At 34.0% G+C, this 19,924-nt stretch overlaps 1 protein-coding gene across 2 annotated transcripts in view; it reads right to left on the reverse strand.

The window, feature by feature from the left end:
- ana3 (rotatin homolog anastral spindle 3) overlaps window positions 1–19,924 on the reverse strand; it is a 55,348-nt gene that overhangs the window by 33,922 nt on the left and 1,502 nt on the right. For both annotated transcript variants that reach the window (XM_089634562.1, XM_089634560.1), the window contains exons 4-12: window positions 16,013–16,156; window positions 15,715–15,901; window positions 14,810–14,935; window positions 12,014–12,247; window positions 11,757–11,926; window positions 9,348–9,558; window positions 5,475–5,957; window positions 4,711–4,855; window positions 2,207–2,368 (exon numbers count right to left, since the gene is read on the reverse strand). In XM_089634562.1, the coding sequence (XP_089490688.1) occupies window positions 2,207–2,368; window positions 4,711–4,855; window positions 5,475–5,957; window positions 9,348–9,558; window positions 11,757–11,926; window positions 12,014–12,247; window positions 14,810–14,935; window positions 15,715–15,901; window positions 16,013–16,156 (1,862 nt within the window). The remainder of the gene's footprint in view (window positions 1–2,206; window positions 2,369–4,710; window positions 4,856–5,474; window positions 5,958–9,347; window positions 9,559–11,756; window positions 11,927–12,013; window positions 12,248–14,809; window positions 14,936–15,714; window positions 15,902–16,012; window positions 16,157–19,924) is intronic.

A 19,924-nucleotide genomic window follows, 5' to 3' on the forward strand; every position in this document is an offset into this window, starting at 1 on the left:
GACATATCACAAAAAAAAATTCTTATACCCTTTGAGATTGAAAAATTGAAATTGAATGAAAAATTCTTATACCTATGCACGATGGGGAATGAAGCTAGACCTTGGTCCTGTCGATCAACTCCCCCGTACCTTTATTGTAGTCAATAATAGCATGAGGTTTGAAGATCTCCTCTTGAGTTCGATGAGTCGTCTTGCCTGTAGAATTCATAGAGATGCCTTCATGAATGGTGGACAAGACTGTCATAGGTTTCTTGTCCATCACTGAAGAGCCATCATCCCATGACTGTACAGACAGATGCTGCACCTCTCACCATCTTCTTCTTTCCCTTTATATTAATAGGCATATACAAACGGTTGGTTCGCACTGTACCTAGAGCGTTTGTTCCTTTTTCTTTTAGACTAAGGAAAAGATTTGGAGAGGAGTACCAATTATCTATGAAGAGAGTGTGACCATCTGATTCATATCCATAGAGAAGATAAGAAACATAAGCGTCAGCATTTCATCATCAATGGACAGATCAATGTCTGGTTTACAAATACAGCGGAAGGTCTCTCTCGTATGAGATATAATAGGACAAATATTTTTGGATCAATCTTCCTTGTGACATAACAGATCGAAAAAAAAGTGTCTATAACTTTTCTCTTAGTCCAGTACAGGTTCAGGAAAGACTTCCGACATGACGCCATCAAAAGGCACTGGGCAAAGAAGGTCTGCAGCTCTTCAATTGTAATGTTGGTCCATGTCAGTTCTGGTTTTGGGGAAATCTTTTCCAACACATATCTGTAGACAGTAAATATAACACTATAATCTCATTAATTCAATTTTTTGACAGATGAGGTAAAATTAATTTTCTGCTAAAATAGTTAATATTTATTCACAATACTTCATGTAATAATACATAAAACTAATTCCTAAGAAGCTAATTCCATGAACAAAAATATAAAAATGTAATTATATTACTAAATTATTTATGAAAATTATGCACGTACCGGTTTGTTTTAACAACAATAGATGCCGTAATGTAAAAAATTGACGATACTTAATTGTATTCACTGCCATCAACAGCAAAATCGTTGAGCGTACTCCTGCGAATTCCAGGATTTCTAGTAAAAAGGATCCTGGTTATGTTGGGAAACAAATTCCAAACACATTGGTCAGGAATTGACTCTTGTGGCGTTTAGAAGAAGGAACGGGAGCAGACGGGCCCGCTTTGCTTGTGAAAATATTGAAATCTTCGACGTCCTCATTTGCAGATTCCTCACTTCGGAGTAAGGATCTGATGCCACTAAATTATCACTTATATAGTTATAATCCGATTCAGCCAATAAACTTTGCAATTGGGCTAATGTGAGCCGCCCAGCACGAGTTTCGCTCGAGCTTGTTAAGACCAGAACCACTCGTCATTTTGAAGAAATTAAATGGCGGCCAGCTGCTTACAAAACTTTGAAAATAAATATCAGGGAAAAACTAAAGATAAATATTATTACCGATACTACGAAATGAATGCTTCATTTTCTATAGAGCATTTGGCTGTCACTAGAGTTTTCGTTTTTAGGCCAACCTACTCCAACCTGAGCAAGAGCCAGGGTTTGCTGGATAAGCACCAGAGATGCACGCCTGACTGTGAGTCAGGGTTTGTGGCCAATGGGTTAGTGACAATAAAAACATGCTTTTTTTTTAAAACAGCGATTCCTAAATAAAAATTTGAAACAGAAAATTAGAAAAAGATACGGTCACATCTAGGAATGGACCATCTTAGATGTGACCGTATCTTTTTCTGTTTCAAATTTTCATTTAGGAATCGCTAATATTGTCTTCAATAGTTAAATAAATGCAGCTGTCAACACAAATAAAATCTCTTCTTAACATCGGCCTTAACTTTTGGCAGTCTTTAGCAAACCTATGAAAAAAACAACTGGATAGGCGTGCGATGTACAAAATGCCTCGCAATGGTACATGGCCCTCACAAGCAGTTCCACTTGGAGCATGATTGCACTAGGGGAGAGTGGTGAATAGTTAGAAATATACCTAGACCCTTGAGGCGCGATGGTGCTCGCTAATACCGAAAAATATCAGTCAATTTTTGTGTGAGCAAAATGCTCACAGCTCGCCTTCTCATGGGTTAAATTATTATTAACCTGATGCTCTCAAAGATTATTTGTTTACAGTTTATATTATATTTCAGTAAGAAAATATGAAACAAACCTTCTTGCAAGCTGAGAAGTTTTGTGAGGTTAAGTGATCCTTCCATCTGAGCCGTGAAGCATTTAGTGAAGAGCAATCTCACATTTCCCATTATCATATCTATCTTCGGTATCAGCATACACTGCCCAATCTTCAGGTCCAATGTTTTTATTACTGACTGACCTGTACACATTGGAAACTTGATTCATTTTATATAGACCATCCACAGGGCTGGCACTGAGTCAAACAGCGCCTGGCGCTAGTAAAAACCTCAAGGCGTTGTGTTAGGTTAGGTTATAATAGACTGCTCCAATTGTGCTTGCACAGAACCGGACCTGATCATCCATAAAGGAGAAATGAAGTGACCATTATAATAGGTTCACGAATTTAATATGTTACCTATTTCAGAAACTGAGATTCAAGTACAGTGAAGCCTGTGTATATCGTTTTTGAACGGTCCTATTGAAATAAACAGTGAATGCAGGAAAACAATGTATCCAAGAATATAGAAAAAAAGCTACATTCATACGTAAATGCTTAGTATTCCAAAAAAGATACATAATAAATGCCACATATAAATTAATGTGTTAAAATAAAAATGCTGTGATTCCTCAATGCTTAGATATATCAAACATTTTTCAGCAGGATTTTTTAATCTTTTTTGAAGATTACAAAGGTTTTTCACCAGATGGTTAATTTTTAAGGTTAAAACGCCCAAAACTACAAAGTAAAAGACCCTGCGACCAGCTCATCGCCGTCTGCGCCTCTGCTCCGCGACCATCATCGCTAGCCTGACCTCCCGCTCATCTGCCGACCAGGTCCATCGCACCTTCAGCTACCTCGTTCACGCTGAAGTACCCGGAAGACTCCTCGCCTTCATCAGTGCTGAACAAGTCCACGAGTCCGATCTCCATCAACGCGGTGTTGACCCACTGACCCGCATCTCAACCATTCTACCGCAGTCATCGCCGACTACGCCTGGTGTCATCATCATCATCATCATCATCGATCCAGAGCCATCATACATATTTTGTAAAATTTCTGACAATTATATTTGTATTTATGTTTTTTATTACCTTTCTGAACCACAATAGCCGCTTTAATATTTTTTTATGTACGAGCAAAAAAGCAGTAAGGTTGTATGAAGGTTATCTATTTTTTTTTCATGCATGTTGCCATCAGAATGTATGGGAAATGTCAAAAGGTGGAGGTATTATTAATATTATAGGGTATTTGATATAGTTATATTTATATAGTTCTTAATATAAAATCCTTATATGTAAAAAATGTTACCTCTTATTTTAAATTCAAATTTACAAAAAAATATATATCCGATTCAAATTATAACACAAGATACTCGAACCAATACAACTATATTATTCCGGCAACAAAAACTTCAATGGCACAGTCCCAGTTTAACTTTCTTGCCCCTAAAATATTTAACAATTTATCAATTGAAATAAAGTCAATAACCAAATATCTCACTTTCAAAAAGGCGCTTGATGACTTCTTGATTAATGATTGTGACAGTGTTAATCACTTGTTTCTCATTCTCAGATAGTGAATAAACAACTATGTACAAGTAGGCATGTGTATATGTGTGTATGTATGTATGCATACATATATATATGTGTATGTATGTATGTATACATATATATTTGTATATCTTTGTATGAATATGTATGCATCTATAAATATGAATAAGTGTGTGTGTGGATGTATGCGTGTACACGCATATTTACGCGCTCATACATGCATGTACACTTACACAACCAGAAAAGAGAGTTATGTATTTGATCTTTTCCTGCATAATAGCATGTCTTAGGACGGGTTGTTTCGGAGAATTTGAACAATTCATCAAATTTCAACGTTCATTTTCCAGTTCTGTGAAAGATTTTTTCAAGTTCTGTTTTAATTTCAGTTTTGTCAAGTAACTAGCCTATAATGATATAATAACAGAACTTGAATAGGACTTTCACAGAACCCGGAAATGAACGTTGAAATTTGATGAATTGTTCAAATTCTCCGAAACAACTCGTCCTAAGACTTCTAAATTTTTAATTTTTTTGTTTTTCTTTTATTTTTATTTCTTCTTTATTCTTTTTATTTTCCTTTTTTTTTGTCTTCTGCTTTCTACTTTAACATTTTTATATTTTCTATTTCCATTATAATTCATTCTAATATAATCTTTCATACTTTAAACATGTATAAATATTTAATTCATATGTTAACACTAGACCTCACATACTAACTATATACCATTGGTCGCCACGAGACAGGCAGTCGCCTAGTGTGGTGATTTAATGTATCACATGTAAGAAAATGTATTATTGTATTATCATGTATTCTATAAATAAATAAATAAATAAACTGACAACACTTCTTATTTAGAATCTAGGATAATTCAATTAAACAAAATGGATATAATGTTTAGCGATCATTGGTCGCTTTCGTTGCGTCAACATTTTCGTGGTACATATTTTTTATTTCGTTATTAATTTTGGCATTAATGAAATGAAACTTACCAAAAGCATCGTCATGTGCACCATGTATGTGTAAGTAAGGAAATGCAGGTATCAAAGCATCCAGTAATTTACTCCAACCGCTATCAGACATTAGAAGCTTCCCTTTGAGCAGATGTTGTACTATTTCTTTAGCAAAGAAATTAATCTAAAAAAGGTATGTAATTAAATTTTAGTTTAGGTGATTAATCATATAATATTACTAGCAGTTTCAGCACTGTTTTATCGATTTTTTTTCCCGTTGAACATATTTAATATATTATACGGCATCTTGTCTTACTACTTTTACAGTTAAATAGATATTTCAAAGCTACATAGCTCATGAAGGAAATGACTGTGATCTAAAAATGGGTTAACCTAGAAATTCCAGAGAGAAATATTGTTAGAAAAGAAATGATCTTTCAAGAATTTTTGCTGCTTTCAATAAAAATATTTCTGCATTACGGTGATTACCTTCTTTATCGTTAATGCAAAATTTTCGCTGTGCGCCAGCTGATTCTATTTTCGTAATAACTTACTTGTTTTTTGCAAAATTATTTTTTTTGTGATATATACCGTCTTACAACGTGTTTATATATTTATACAAATAGTGCATAATCTACCATAAGTAGTTTCTCCAGAAAACTAGTTATATTCAGAGAAATGATTTTTAAATAGCATATTTAAGAAAACGCTGGCGAACAAGGGGTTAAAGCTTAATCATTTACATGAAAATATAAATAAAAACATAAGCAACTAGCATTTTATTTTTATGTGTAGGCACATACTTTTTTGGATTCTGATTCCAGACCCTGGCTGCAAATTTCAATCAATATGGACGGATGCAGCAGAAAACTCAATGATGCTTCATCACGAATAGCGCTAGAATCTTTAGTTTGAATAACTCCCCCGAGGACTTGAATAACAACATCATGTATCAAAGAATAAAACTTCTCCTGGATCCATTGGCAACCATGAGCCATCAATGTCAGTGCTATGAACCTGACATCATCCATCACACTGGGAATCTGCTTCCAACCGATCATCTTCACACAGAACACATCTATCACGAAATCAAAGAAGTTTGTGTTCTTGTGGACTTCGAGGGCGGGAAGTGAATCTCTCAGGAACTGAATAACTTTAGGGGAGTTACAAAGCGTGTCATAGTTTTGTAGGAGATTGACAGAGGTGCCAAGGGCGAAACAAAGTTTTTCAGCATCAGAAAACATAGTAAACTTCTTTTGGTCTTCAAAGTTAGAAAATTCCAAAACCTGAAAAAATATATACATAAATGATATTAACCCCTCATGCTAATTTGTTTGGTTTCGCGAACAAACAGCTATTTACCCGTAGAGTCAATTTGTTCGCTTTTGGGAACAGCTCATATGATTTCATAGAAATGGTTGTGTCTCACTTACTGTAATGGTTAGAAATATGATCTAAACGGTGTTAAAAAGTAAAACACCACATTTCATAGTCAAATTCAGAAGTCAACCACAGAGGAATTAAAATGTACCCCTCTATGAAAACAAAGGTTAAAACGGTAATTTTAGGAAGGAATTATGAAACTTTGTGAATTTTTTTTTAAATTATTTTTATATGAAACAACAAAAAAGTGATGTGACAGTAATATTTACAATACATTTTTCTAATAAAATATTTTTTTTTTTGCAAAAATTGAGGCCCCTAGAAACAAAGACGGAAGTGTCCACCAAACGTCAAAAATGAGTTGAATATGCAGTTTTATAGAGAAAAGTTCATTCTATCTCGAGAATATATCTGATTTTAATATAATTGTCATTAAACCATAGTATTTTGGCTTTAAAGTTTTGTTGTTGTAACAAATACGGCAGTGTCCACCTCCTTCTGAAACAAAAGCGGCAGTTTTTCAAATAGCCAATCAGGAGCCTTTATTCATAATGGCGGCCGTACTTGAATTCATACAAACTCGTGCGGAAGCGTGAGTGAATCGTGTAGTGAAAAGTTGTTATTTTTTGTGGAAATAACCATTTATTGTTAGTGGACGTCAAATATTCCAAGAATGGAAACTTTCCCCGATATATTGCCACCGGAATCAGTGAGAAAACGTGTCAAACAACCGCATAAATGGAAGGCAAACATCGCCAAGAAAAAAAGGTAAACCGTTATCATGTTGTAGGCAAATGTCAAAATATGACATTTTTAGATTTATCTGAATTTGTTCACAATTTTTTTTCACAATTAATCAAGTAAGGGGAGATGTCTACTAAATAATAGTAACTAATCGTTTTAATATTATTCACAGATATTCTCCAACGTGTTTACCATCTGCTCCCGCTTGCAACCACAAAACTTCAAAAAATTTTCAATGCAGTAGCATTAAAATGACAGATTTGATACGTTTTCACAAGATTTTTTACTCACGTAAGGACAAAAAATATCAAGATGCACTAATTTTAAAATTTTGTAAACCAGTATCCATTAAACGTCAGCGACCTAGGAAAGGCACTTACAAAACAAAACAATTTCAAACAAAATTTTCATTTAGATTGTCCGACGGCTCCATAATTCCAGTGTGTCAACAAACATTTCTAAAGAGCATAAATATTTCAAAACAAAGGGTGCAACACATAATGGAATGTTTTTATAAAACTGGCAAAATTGCTACGGAAAATCGTGGTGGCGATCATCGGAGTCGTCATTTCGTGGAAAGGTTAGAATTCACCATGAATTTTATAAAGAAGTTCAAGTGCACTGAAGCACATTACTGTCGAAATGCTTCAAACCTTCGAAGATATTTACCTTCTAACCTCAGCATTCGGAAGATGTATTTAATGTGCAAGAAAAAAGCACAAGAAGATAAAGGAATTACCATCAGTCAATCATACTTCAGGAGTGTGTTCAATAAAAAATTTAATTTGGGGTTTGGAACTCCTCGCACTGATGTTTGTTCGACTTGTTTGCAATTGTCGGAAAAAATAAAACAAACTTTGGACGAACGTGAAAAAGTAGATCTGATGATAAAAAAACGAATACATAAAAAAAAATATGTCGAGTTTTTCAAATATCTACAGGAAAGGAGAAGTGATTTGGTAACAGTTTCCTTCGACTGCGAAAAAAATCTGGTTTTACCAAAAGTGCCTGACCAGCAAGCCTACTATAGTCGGCAGTTATATTTTTATAACTTTACGACTGTAGATGGTTCATCAAAAGAACCGTTAACTAAAGAAAATGTATTCAGTTACTGTTGGTCGGAAAATACTCATGTAAAGGGATCCAATGAGATAGCATCTGCAGTATACCATAGATTGAAGAATCTCCCCTTAGATGGGATCAAAACAGTAAGACTGATGGCTGACGGGTGTCCAGGCCAAAACAAAAATTCCATCATTATTGGCATGTGTATGCGATGGTTTTCTGAGGCTCCAGCTAGTCTTAAAAAAATTGAGTTGATTTTTCCGGTAACTGGACACTCTTTTATGCCAGCCGATAGAGTATTTGGTAATATAGAAAAAGAAATAAAAAAACACGAACAAATTATCCAACCGGAAAAATACTACAATATTGTATCCAATTTTGCTACAGTTATAAAGTTGGGTACCGAGGTAGAAGTAAGCGAATGGAAAAATGCTTCGCAACTTATTCTGAAGCCTACATCATCATGGGCATCTCGATTTTCGGAGACGAAAAGGTTCATTTTGAAAAGAAACAAGAATAAAACTACTATTCTTTTAAAAGGAGAAACAAATTATAGATGTGACCTATCAACTTTCCATAATATCTGCAAGAGGAATTTAACTGCAAATATGATAAATCCCAGTTTAATTGAGGCTAATCAAATTTCGGTTAATCCTTTAAAATTACGAGATGTTGCAAAACTGCTAAATATCCACTTTGGCGGTGACTGGAGAAATATTCCCGAATTGAATTTCTACTCGAAATTATGTCCAACTACTTCTCTTGTACCTCAAGAAGAAGAAGATGATTATGTTCACATAGAATGTAATGAGGAATCGGCAGAAATCGTGTCAGACTTATAAATGATTTAGTTAATTTTTGTATTATTTTATAATTTAGTTAACTTTTCTTTAAATCTATTTTTACTTTTAATTAAATCTATTTTACCTTTTTTAAATCTATTTTCTGTTATCCAGAATTTATGAAAATTTCTAAGATAGAAGTGACCTATCAACTTTCAATAATATCTTCAAGAGGAACTCAACTGCAACTTTTTCAATAAAAAAAATCTTCCTAAAAATATTGTTTTCTTACATTGACTGCAACATCTGTCTGTTGAAATTGTCATTTACATCAAAACCGGCAGTTTCCAACTGTTTGTGAAACAAAACAGCAAGTGTCCAAGCAAGATGGTCAAAATGATTGAAACAAAAACGGAAGTGTCCATCAAAAAAATTCATTTTTTAAAGAAACTGGGGCATTTAGATACATAGATGATTTAAAATAGTATTCTTAAACCGGTTTACTATCATATTATTAAAATTTCCTTGCATATTGATGAATAACGGACTGATTAAACGTTTTTTTTAGATTGCCAACAATTTAACAAAGTGGACACTTCCGTCTTTGTTTCTAGGGGCCTCAATTATTTCAGTGTTTCATATGTCCAAAGCTGTAAACCAGAAAGTTCATGAAGAAAATTTAAATATAGAAAAAAAACTTACAGAAACGAAGCTTTTTAGTGTCTTGTGGAGTTTAGGATATAACAATAAGCAAGAGACATCTGGGAGGGAATCATATAAACTCGATGTAAAAGTTGCAGGAACAAGCGGAGTATTGTGGCACCATTTTGCAAGAGTCATTGCAAAAGATAGCAAACGCAAGTATGTAATTCTGTATGAAGAATCTGCTATTTCACTTGTAGAAAATGATATCCTGAAAGAAATATAAATAATAATCTTACTACACTAACATAAGAATAATCCTAACTAATAATTTATTTTTATTTTTACTATGAATGTTCTTAAATACAAGTATTTTTTTTTTTACAAATGTCAATTTCATAGTTAAAATTTTTCAAATCTCACCAAAACGATCGAAATCAAACGGAGTACGCATGATGCCATACGTATGTATGATTGTATCGGTTAACAGTAAGGTCAATCTCACCCCATTTAAATATTTAGCAAGATTTCCAAAAAAACATGAATTCTTTTGAAATAATTGTAAGCCGCAGAAGTGAACCATGTGTGAGTATACGAAGGGCAACTTGGCGAAAAAATGGCCATATTCTTAATACTAGCGGCCGGCCAATCTACGAGCTGTTTAAGTGCTGTCAGAACCCGCCGACCAATCACAGGGCGTTTGAGTTTCTCAAGGTTTTAATCGTTTTTAAATGACGATTTATTAATTCTATTAGCGAATTTTATTCTATATACATAAAAACGTTTATATTCCTTTGTTCAAAATCTGAAATCTCGGAAAGTTCTTCACCGATTGCTTTGAAATTTCGACACAACTTTGCATTTGTATGCGTGTGTTTTATATTATACAGGGTGTCCGGAAACTCGTAGTACAAGCGGGAAACTGGTGAATCTACATCACATTTGGAGTCGATTTTGTAGTATATTTTTTTTTTATTTGAGCTTTCGTTATCGAGTAAATCGAGTTTGAAGTTGATTTTTTTTTTTTTTTTTAATCAAATTCTTATAAATTATTACTGAAGATCAAAGTACCCAACTAATTAAAACTATTTGAAAGTAAAACAAATGAAGAAACTCGGATTTGAAGCATTATTTTGAAATCTACTAGTACTACCTAATTAGGGTACTTTGAACAGTATCGGGACGTGTACGCACAGAAATCTGTTCTATGTATTAGTGCGGATACCTTAGCGTAAGCGAAGGTGTGCAGTAGTATTTGTGAACAAAACCGGCGACACTCGGCAAAACAATTCCACTCTGCGCATAGCACATCTCGTTCTTCTAATATCTTTGATTGAGCTATATAGAGTCAACATTCCCTTTCTTGGCAGAATTAATATATTGAAGCAAAATATTGCAAAACGGAAGGAGAAAATTTTCCCAGTTCCGCAACTTGTCTTGACTATAGAAATGGAATGTTGAAGAAAAGGATATCATATGACAAGAAGAACAGATCAGAATAAGCACTAATGAAGAACTTAGGGGGCAGTTCTAGCTTCAGAAAGAAATTCCCGCTGCTTTATGGACTTCATTCTTATTTTGTGTAACACCGCAGAAGTGTGCCCCTATCTGCATTGTGTAAAAACAAGGGAACTACATTGCCATCCAGTTGTTGGGCAGGCAAGGAAAGGATTTCAATTTCTTAGGAAAAAATGAAATGATCATATTCGATGTTAATAGGTTTAGGCAAATTCAATATTCGGTAGGTAGGAGGGTCTACAGAAAATAATAAAGTGGTCTACCGGGCAAAAAAGTTCAGGGAACCTCTGATCTATATGAAAATATGTTTTTTAAACAATAATATTTTTTACTCCAGTGCCTAATTACAATTTTATATTAACTCTTGACAGGCCAAGATGCCAAACAAAACGTCTGTAACCAAGTGGGTCTTTCGACGACCCCATTAATTTTATATTAACTCTTGACAGGCCAAGATGCCAAACAAAACGTCTGTAACCAAGTGGGTCTTTCGACGACCCCATTAATTTTATATTAACTCTTGACAGGCCAAGATGCCAAACAAAACGTCTGTAACCAAGTGGGTCTTTCGACGACCCCATTAATTTTATATTAACTCTTGACAGGCCAAGATGCCAAACAAAACGTCTGTAACCAAGTGGGTCTTTCGACGACCCCATTAATTTTATATTAACTCTTGACAGGCCAAGATGCCAAACAAAACGTCTGTAACCAAGTGGGTCTTCCGACGACCCCATTAATTATATATTAACTCTTGACAGGCCAAGATGCCAAATAAAACGTCTGTAACCAAGTGGGTCTACCGATGTATTTGCGCAGAAATACGTAAAATACTAAAATAATATGTCAAGTATTTAAGCTAATATAAAGAGGATAGTAATTTTGGGTACTGCCTACTCCCCCACTTGGCTGCAAGATAGTTAAAAACTTAAATTAATATAAAAAATATACCTAAATCTATTTAGTACATCTCCTAATGTTCTCAAAACCATGACCATTTTTTGAGCAATCTGCTGCGTAAAATTGTTTGAGTGGTGATCTTTCCACAAATCGATTGTTAGGATTTTTCTCAAGACTTTGCTGGCTTCAAAGCACAACGACACAGCTATATTCATTTCTTTCTGTAAATGAAAACAAACAATAAAATGAATACATGTATTGAAATAGTCATGTTTGTGAATAGAAACATCTGATTTGTTGTAACTTACCATTGAGAAAAGTGTATCGTTTTGTTCAAACGTTGAAACACCTTGCCCTAAGGTGTTGATAACCAAATAAATAGTGTCGAGGCAAAACAGCGGTAACGGTAGTTGACTTAAAGCATCTCCACAGTTAATCATCGGTTCCTCAACTTCATTATGTCGCTGACTAAAAAGATGCTCCAAGTTTCCGCTACCGTGTGATGTTTGACTATTGTATTCCATCTCGTGAAAAGTTGATTTCTGAAAAATAAGTGATTAGGATTTCTTAACCCTTAGAAGCCGGAGCCTTGCAATTGCAGTGTTGAAAAATTGTGCCCAAGGACGTCACAAAGCACTGCAATTGCAGTGTCGACCTTATACATTCATTTTGCCTTTGGATATTACTTCTACTGGGTTTGTTAAACACAAAAATCAAAATGTCACTTTATCAAGTATGGCATTGTCTTCATGTTAGCCTTAAGGCCCCTTAGTAAGCTTTCAAAGATGGTTTGAAAGGGAGATATGTAAATATGAATGTTAGAGGGAGCGCGTTAATATTAAAAAACGATAATAATTAAGCGATAATGGTGAAAATATTTAATAAAGCACGACTCGTTGGAAATAGAACAAAAATCTCACGACAAGTGCATTAGTTGCATTTAAAGATACACTGTGAATTTTTTCATGTTTATAACATATTAAATAACAGAACAAAATGTTTTTTAATAATTTTCGGAGCTTCCTTTGCGATTTTTTTCAGTCAAGGGAATTTCATATAATTAACATTTCGGCATAACAAATGTATAGATATTATCTTAAAAAATAACTTTTTTTATTGGAACTTAAAAACTTAAAGAGTTAACGAGAAAATTGTTATAAATCGGTAGAAATTGGCCGGCTCCTACGGGTTAAAGACTTCACCCATCAAACTGCACCTCACATTTAGGGCGTTTGCTCAGTGAAATCTAATCTTCCATGCACATCCCACCAACACCTGCTACTTTGATTGTATAAACTAATCCCCAATAACCCCACTATATTTTGTACCTCTAAAGGTGTTATTATAATCCAATTATTTTAAATCATTATGAAGAGCGATTAATTGTGATCTTCTGAAAATATTTTAAGGACGGGTTGTTTCGAAGAATTTGAACAATTCATCAAATTTCAACGCTCATTTTCCAGTTATGCGAAAGATTTGTTCAAGTTCTGTTTATATTTCAGTTCTGTCAAGCAAATAGCCTATAATGATATATTAACAGAACTTGAATAGGACTTTCACAGAACCCGGAAATGAACGTTGAAATTTGATGAATTGTTCAAATTCTCCGAAACAACCCGTCCTAAGAGTCTTATAAAAGAAGTAACATAAAATACACATTAGTAAAGTGTGGCATTTACATGCCACTTGAATCCAAGGATACTGTTAAAAATTACATCATTCAAAAAATTTTGGATATTATTCACCATTGTCCACAGAATGTGTAGACTGGTCAACTCAAGTCAAAACCTTAACTTTTTTGGGATAAGTCTGAATGATTTTTGCCGGTCGCTAAACAAGTGACGGAATATTATAAGTGTCCCGTGGTCCTGACCCACGGCGTAGTCTTGACTTGATTCGACTTGTCACTTTATTTTCTTATATTATATCTGCCTTATGTCTTTGCTTTCATGTACCTTTGTCTAATCCTGTATTTTTCATTTTACTGTATTCGTGTTAATATTTTGTAATTTGGACGATGTCCGTTAATAAATAAATAAATAAAAATGTCAACAGTCTTGGAAACGTTATTTAACAGCGCCATACCTCGTGTCATCTATGCTTAGCCAGTATGACCGTTCTGCTATGCTGGATACATAGTAGATCATGGTGCCATTCCTGGCTGTAGTTGTTCGGTATGAACAACTTATAGAGGTATGGGCTATCTATTAAATTATTCATAATATTAAATGCTGTTACTGCAAGGACCCCAATCCTCTTCCATTGGAGACTTTGGTAGCGCGTTTCAGCGAGCAAATTTTTGTGATGCAAGAATCGCAGGTACCCTCCAAGCATTCTCATATACAGGGATCTAATGAACTTTTTTGGAATCTATTCTAATATTTCAATGTATTTTTGCTGGTATGGGGCCCATACAGCTGAAGCGTATTCAATTTTAGAACTTATCATTCAATTATACATAGCCACGATTGCTTCGGGATTAGAACACTGTTTGCAAGATCTCATTACAAACCCTATAAGCTTTAGTGATGATCAGTGGCGGCTCGTGACTTTTGGGTGTACTAGAGTGCTAATATTATAAAAAATGGCATTTCTGATGTTGTTATAGCTGAAAATGATTTTTTATTTTTTTTTCGAAAATCAATTTTTTGTATGAAGATTTTCAGGAAATTTCAGTATGGCCGTGCGCCGCACGGAATTCCTGAAAATCTTCATACAAAAAATCAATTTTCGAAAAAAAAATAAAAAATCGTTTTCAGCTACAACAACATCAATTAAGCCATTTTTTGTAATATTAGCACTCTAGTAACCCAAAAGTCACGAGCCGCCACTGGTGATGATGTCAACTGCAATATATGGTCTGAAAACTTAAGTTTGTTATCACAGACTACCCCCGGGTCCTTGATGGATTTTACTAGTGACAATACATCTTTTTAAATAGAATAATCAAATTTGATGGGGTTCCTCAAACGTGTTAAAAATAATTTATTTTCATCAACCCATGATGAAAATGTATCTAAATCGATTTGTAATTTGAAACAATCTTACCTGCCACATATATTAGGTATACATGCATAACATTGATTCTGGTCAAGACATACCTTGCAATGCCGTAAATGTGGGTCGTAGAGTTGATGGATTCTCCGGTTCAAAGCATAGCATAATTCAAAGAGTGCCTGCATTGATAATACACTGGTCTCTAGAATATTCAGCATTTTGTACAGTTGCTGAAAAAATTATTAAATTTTTAATATATATATATGTGAATTCAGGACCGAATTAAATGAGGGAGATAAGAAGACTTTTGTTGGCTGGTTCCAATAATTGTAGGCCGTTTTACAAAAGAATGAGATGGAGAAACAGCAAACAATCTCACACAATTTATTTGTCCGGTGACCTATCCTATCGGAGATTGGCTATCATCGGGGCAATCTTCACACTGCGGGCTACAGCCTGGAGCAACTCTGTAGAACCCTGATTTTATCAGTCACACAGATATCGAAGCCAAGAAGAACTCTTTTAGCCAGTGGAATGCCGATGGGTCTCTGAAGAACATGAGAGCATTCTAATATTTTCCTTTTTAGAATAATTTGCTATGCGATTTTGACCTTAATGTTTCTAAAAATGTATGAAAAACAAAATCGGCATCATTTGGGCTAATAAAACTTAAGAGTCCTTTTATGATTTTTATAAATTTTTTTTTTCGAAATTCTGTTGTTTTTTTCCCACATAAAAATATTTTTCCATAGAAGAATATTATTTTCTTATACAAAAAATTTAACTATTGTACCTGAAAACTACCTTAAAATGTTGAAATTTCGATAAAGATAGTCATCTTTTTCACTTTTACTGAAAAATATTTTTGTATGCGAAAAAAAAACAACAATTTTTTAAAATCTTTTTTACTTCTACCATCATGTAGAATCATCTCCCGAAGTTTGTGCATGTTACCCCCAAATACCCTGTATAAAGCATTTTATGAAAATAGTAGAAAGAAATAACATACTTGCACTATTTTAGGTCTGTTGAGAAATAATTCAGGAGGAAAGTCTTTCAACAAAATGTCTATAAAAAATCTAGTAGTTTTTTCCACTGATGAGATTATGGCGTCTTCAATCATCGAAATTGTACTGGCATCTGTTTCACAAAGTTGACACCACGGCATCAGATATATTTTGATTCCTTGAGATGATCTACGCAACATATAAAAATACAACATAAAGTTGGGTCGATTAGATTATTGCAAAAAAATTTACCTTAAATGACTGCAATTACGAATTCTACATTTCAATGTAGGTACTTACAAATCAAAAGTTTTGGTGCCATCAAAACAAGACCACAGGAGATTGGGATTGGAATCAACAGCCACCCTCGATGATCCATCTTCACGAATGTATGATTTTTGAGAGGAATAAGAACTTGATAAGTCTTTTTCAATAGCATTGGACCTAAAAATTAATATGTACATTTATTACTTTCTAGATAAATCAGATACTGACTTAGCAATGAAAGAATTTATTATCAAACTACACGAGTATATATCAAAACACACAAGTAATATAACCGTATCTAATAAACAAATTAAATTCACACCATGGATCACCCTGGGGCTAGTTAAATCGATTCACAGAAGAAATCATCTTCATGAAAAGGCAAAAATATATCCTGAGAATTTGGTATTACAATGTTATTATAAAAAATATAGGAATTTGTGTAAGAAATTAATTACATCGGCGAAAGAAAATTATTATAAAAAACTCATTTACGAAAACAACTGCAATCCAAAACGTTTTTGGGATACCTTTCGCAACATAACCAAATCCAAAATCAATAAATCTTCAGAAATAAAATCGCTATACATTAACACATCAAACTCTGAAGTCCCCAAAGATATGGCAAACTTTGCAAACAGTTACTTTTCATCTGTGGGTGACACACTTGCGAAAAAAATTCTCGATAAGTGTAAGAAATCAGAAACCGCTCTCGCCAATTTAACTATCCCTAGAATCGGTCACAAAATAGACTCAATCACAACTTCAACTAACGAAGTCATGAAGATAATTGACGACCTTAAATCATCAAAAGCATGTGGTCCCGATAAGATTTCATCAAATCTTCTAAAAATCATTAAAGTATACATAGCCATACCGATTGCGTTCATTGCGAATCTAAGCTTTAATTCAGGGAAATTCCCTAACCATTTAAAACAGTCAATCGTCATTTTATTGCATAAAAGTGGGGACAAATCACTGATACATAATTACCGGCCTGTTTCCTTGCTCAACTCTGTCTCTAAAATTATGGAGAAAATTGTAAAGAACCGTCTCATCCTTTATCTAGAAAATAACAACATCCTTTCTAGTAGACAATTCGGCTTTCGCAAAGGTTTAAGCACTGAAAACGCCATCGCTAATTTGACAAAAATCATCTCTAATAATCTAGATAAAGGTAGTAAATGCATTGCACTTTTTTTAGATCTAGCTAAAGCGTTCGACACTATCTCGCACAAAATTCTGCTGAATAAACTACAGCGAATTGGGATACAGGGTCAAATTTTCAAGTGGTTTGTTAGTTACCTAGAAAACAGGAGCCAAAGAGTGGATATTAACGGTACTCTAAGTGATCCAGCCAATATTAAATATGGCGTACCGCAAGGAAGTACACTAGGTCCCATATTGTTTAATGTTTATATAAATGACTTATGTAATACTTCATTTGCAGACCACATTATTACATTTGCTGACGATACAGTACTTTTATTCGAAGGCAAAACCTGGAATGAGTCTTGCATTAAAGCTGAATTTGGTATAAACAAAGTTAAACAGTGGCTAGATAGTAATCTCCTCACTCTAAACTCGGATAAAACGAAATTCATCTGCTTCAGTTCAACTCAAGCGGGTCAACCACAAGAAATTATTAACATTAGAATACACCATTGTTACGACACTATTACATGTAAATGCAATACCTTAGAATGTGTGGACAATATAAGATACCTAGGAATTATCATTGATAAATTTCTGAGATGGGACAAACACATAGCCTTTACTTCCACAAAGGTCAGGAAACTTACACATCTGTTTATAGCAATAAGAAATATTCTATGTCTAAATGATTTGAAACGAATTTACTTTGCAATGTGCAATTCCATACTTGACTATGCTTCATTAGGTTGGGGAGGTTGTGCCAAAACCATACTCGATCCCTTAGCTAAATCCCAGAAATCGCTTATAAGAGTCATACTGAAAAAACCTTTCAGGTACCCCAGCGATTCATTGTTCGCAGAGTTTCGTGTTCTTGATGTAAGACAATTATACATAAGGAAAATCATTTTACATACTCAAAAACAGAGGCACTACTTAGCTTCCGTAAACCACTGTCATAATACAAGACATGCAAAAAAAAACCCAACAGTTCCGCCCACCACTTCCTCATCTTTAGCACAGAGACAATTCTCTTACTTAGGCCCTAAACTGCTCAATCTCATACCTGATGCATGGAAGGCAAAGAGTACTAATATTCTGCGTATGCAGGTAAACAATTGGCTTCTGGACTTGGGGAGAGTTGAATGCGAGAATATGCTAAAAAACAGTAATTAAATTGTAAATTTTGTTTTTCTTTACATTCTTCTTTACATTTTAACTTATATTGGTATTATATTAGCATTACAGGAACTGTATTTTTACATAAAGAAAGTTCGAAAATTGTTCAATTCTTCGTGATATTTTTCCTTAAAGGAAAAATTCCTTCTTTACTTTCATTTTTTATTTTTTGTTATTTTTCATTTCCTTGTTTAATATATTAATATTTCTTTAGTTTTATATATCAGCTAAACAATAGTAAAAAAAAAAAAATGAATATACATTTGTATTACCTTACCAACAGAATTTCTTCAATTCAGTTTCATTTTCAAATTCATTTTCTTGTTTTTATCTATTAATTCAGCTTATGTTATGTTAATTCAGTTATTATGTCAGCTAAATAATAGTAAAATATGTCGTGATATAACTGGAAGTATTCTAGAATATGAATATACATATGTATTTTTTTTAACACCAGAATAGTCAACACTATAATGTACCATATATTACATGTAAAAACTTATCATATTGGAATGTCCTAAAACGGGCAATCGCCTAGTTGGACATTTTAAGTTCATTAATTGTATTATGTAATATTTACAAACTAACAATAAATAAATAAATAAATAAATAAATTACATGTGAATAAGTTCAGTATATCCAAATTAATAGACTTGCCCCAATATGAAATCTGGGTATCATTTCGAAGAGCTGGAGGCAAAACACATGACCATATTTTTAGCACCAGGAGTAATTAACTAAAATTGAGTCAGGTGGCTAAATTATAACACATTTATAAAAGTGTATAACTAATTAGTGTAACAAAATATTAGATTTTGGAAACAAGCCTGAACTTTGGTTACCCGATTTGGGATTTGCAGTTAAGTTTATTAAGCAGCCAGCAATTTGCACGCTATTGTATAAAGTACCAATAATTCGTAAGTAGATTGTATTTTCGAGGACCAAGTAGTGACATTACACTGCGAGCAGTGGCGGCTTTTACTCACAAAAATGGGTGGTGCGCTAAAAATATTGCCAGTCTATCCCTACGTCAGGTCAGGTAAACCTTCAGCCGTGAAGGGCACTAGCAAATAGCAATTTTGAAGCTTATACCAACCTGCTGGAGTGATTGGTATGCGAGCTGGAAACTAAAGTGGCGCCATCTCGCCGTAGAGTTTAAGAGGAATTAGTGAGCGCCGTTCACATTTCGGAGAAATTTCAATACTATGGTCAGCACATATCGATAATTGGTGTTCCCGGGTGACGCGTCTTGGTGAGCGATATGGAATTCGCTCGCACCACGTGACTTATGACATGTGATATAAAGAACGAAAATTCAAGCCGGTTGAATTTAACTTAATTCTAATAGTATTCTTAGAGTAACAATATAGTATTAGTTTAGTTATTGGCGGTTAAACATTTATATATGAGGGTTGATAATCATTATTTTTAGATTGACTGAAATTTTGGGAGTGCATTGCTCCAACGCTCCTTAGAGCTAGCCGCCACTGACAGCGAGTTGTCTATATACTGTCATATTAACTTATTGACAAATTACAGAAAAGGGGGATGGCACGCACTTGGTTGGTTCCCCTTTCCCTGATTGGCTGGTCTATTAATTTGAATGTCTATGGT

Source organism: Hesperophylax consimilis, chromosome 8, assembly GCF_061612785.1.
Source record: "Hesperophylax consimilis isolate HC1 chromosome 8, BYU_Hcon_1.0, whole genome shotgun sequence".
NCBI lineage: Eukaryota > Metazoa > Arthropoda > Insecta > Trichoptera > Limnephilidae > Hesperophylax > Hesperophylax consimilis.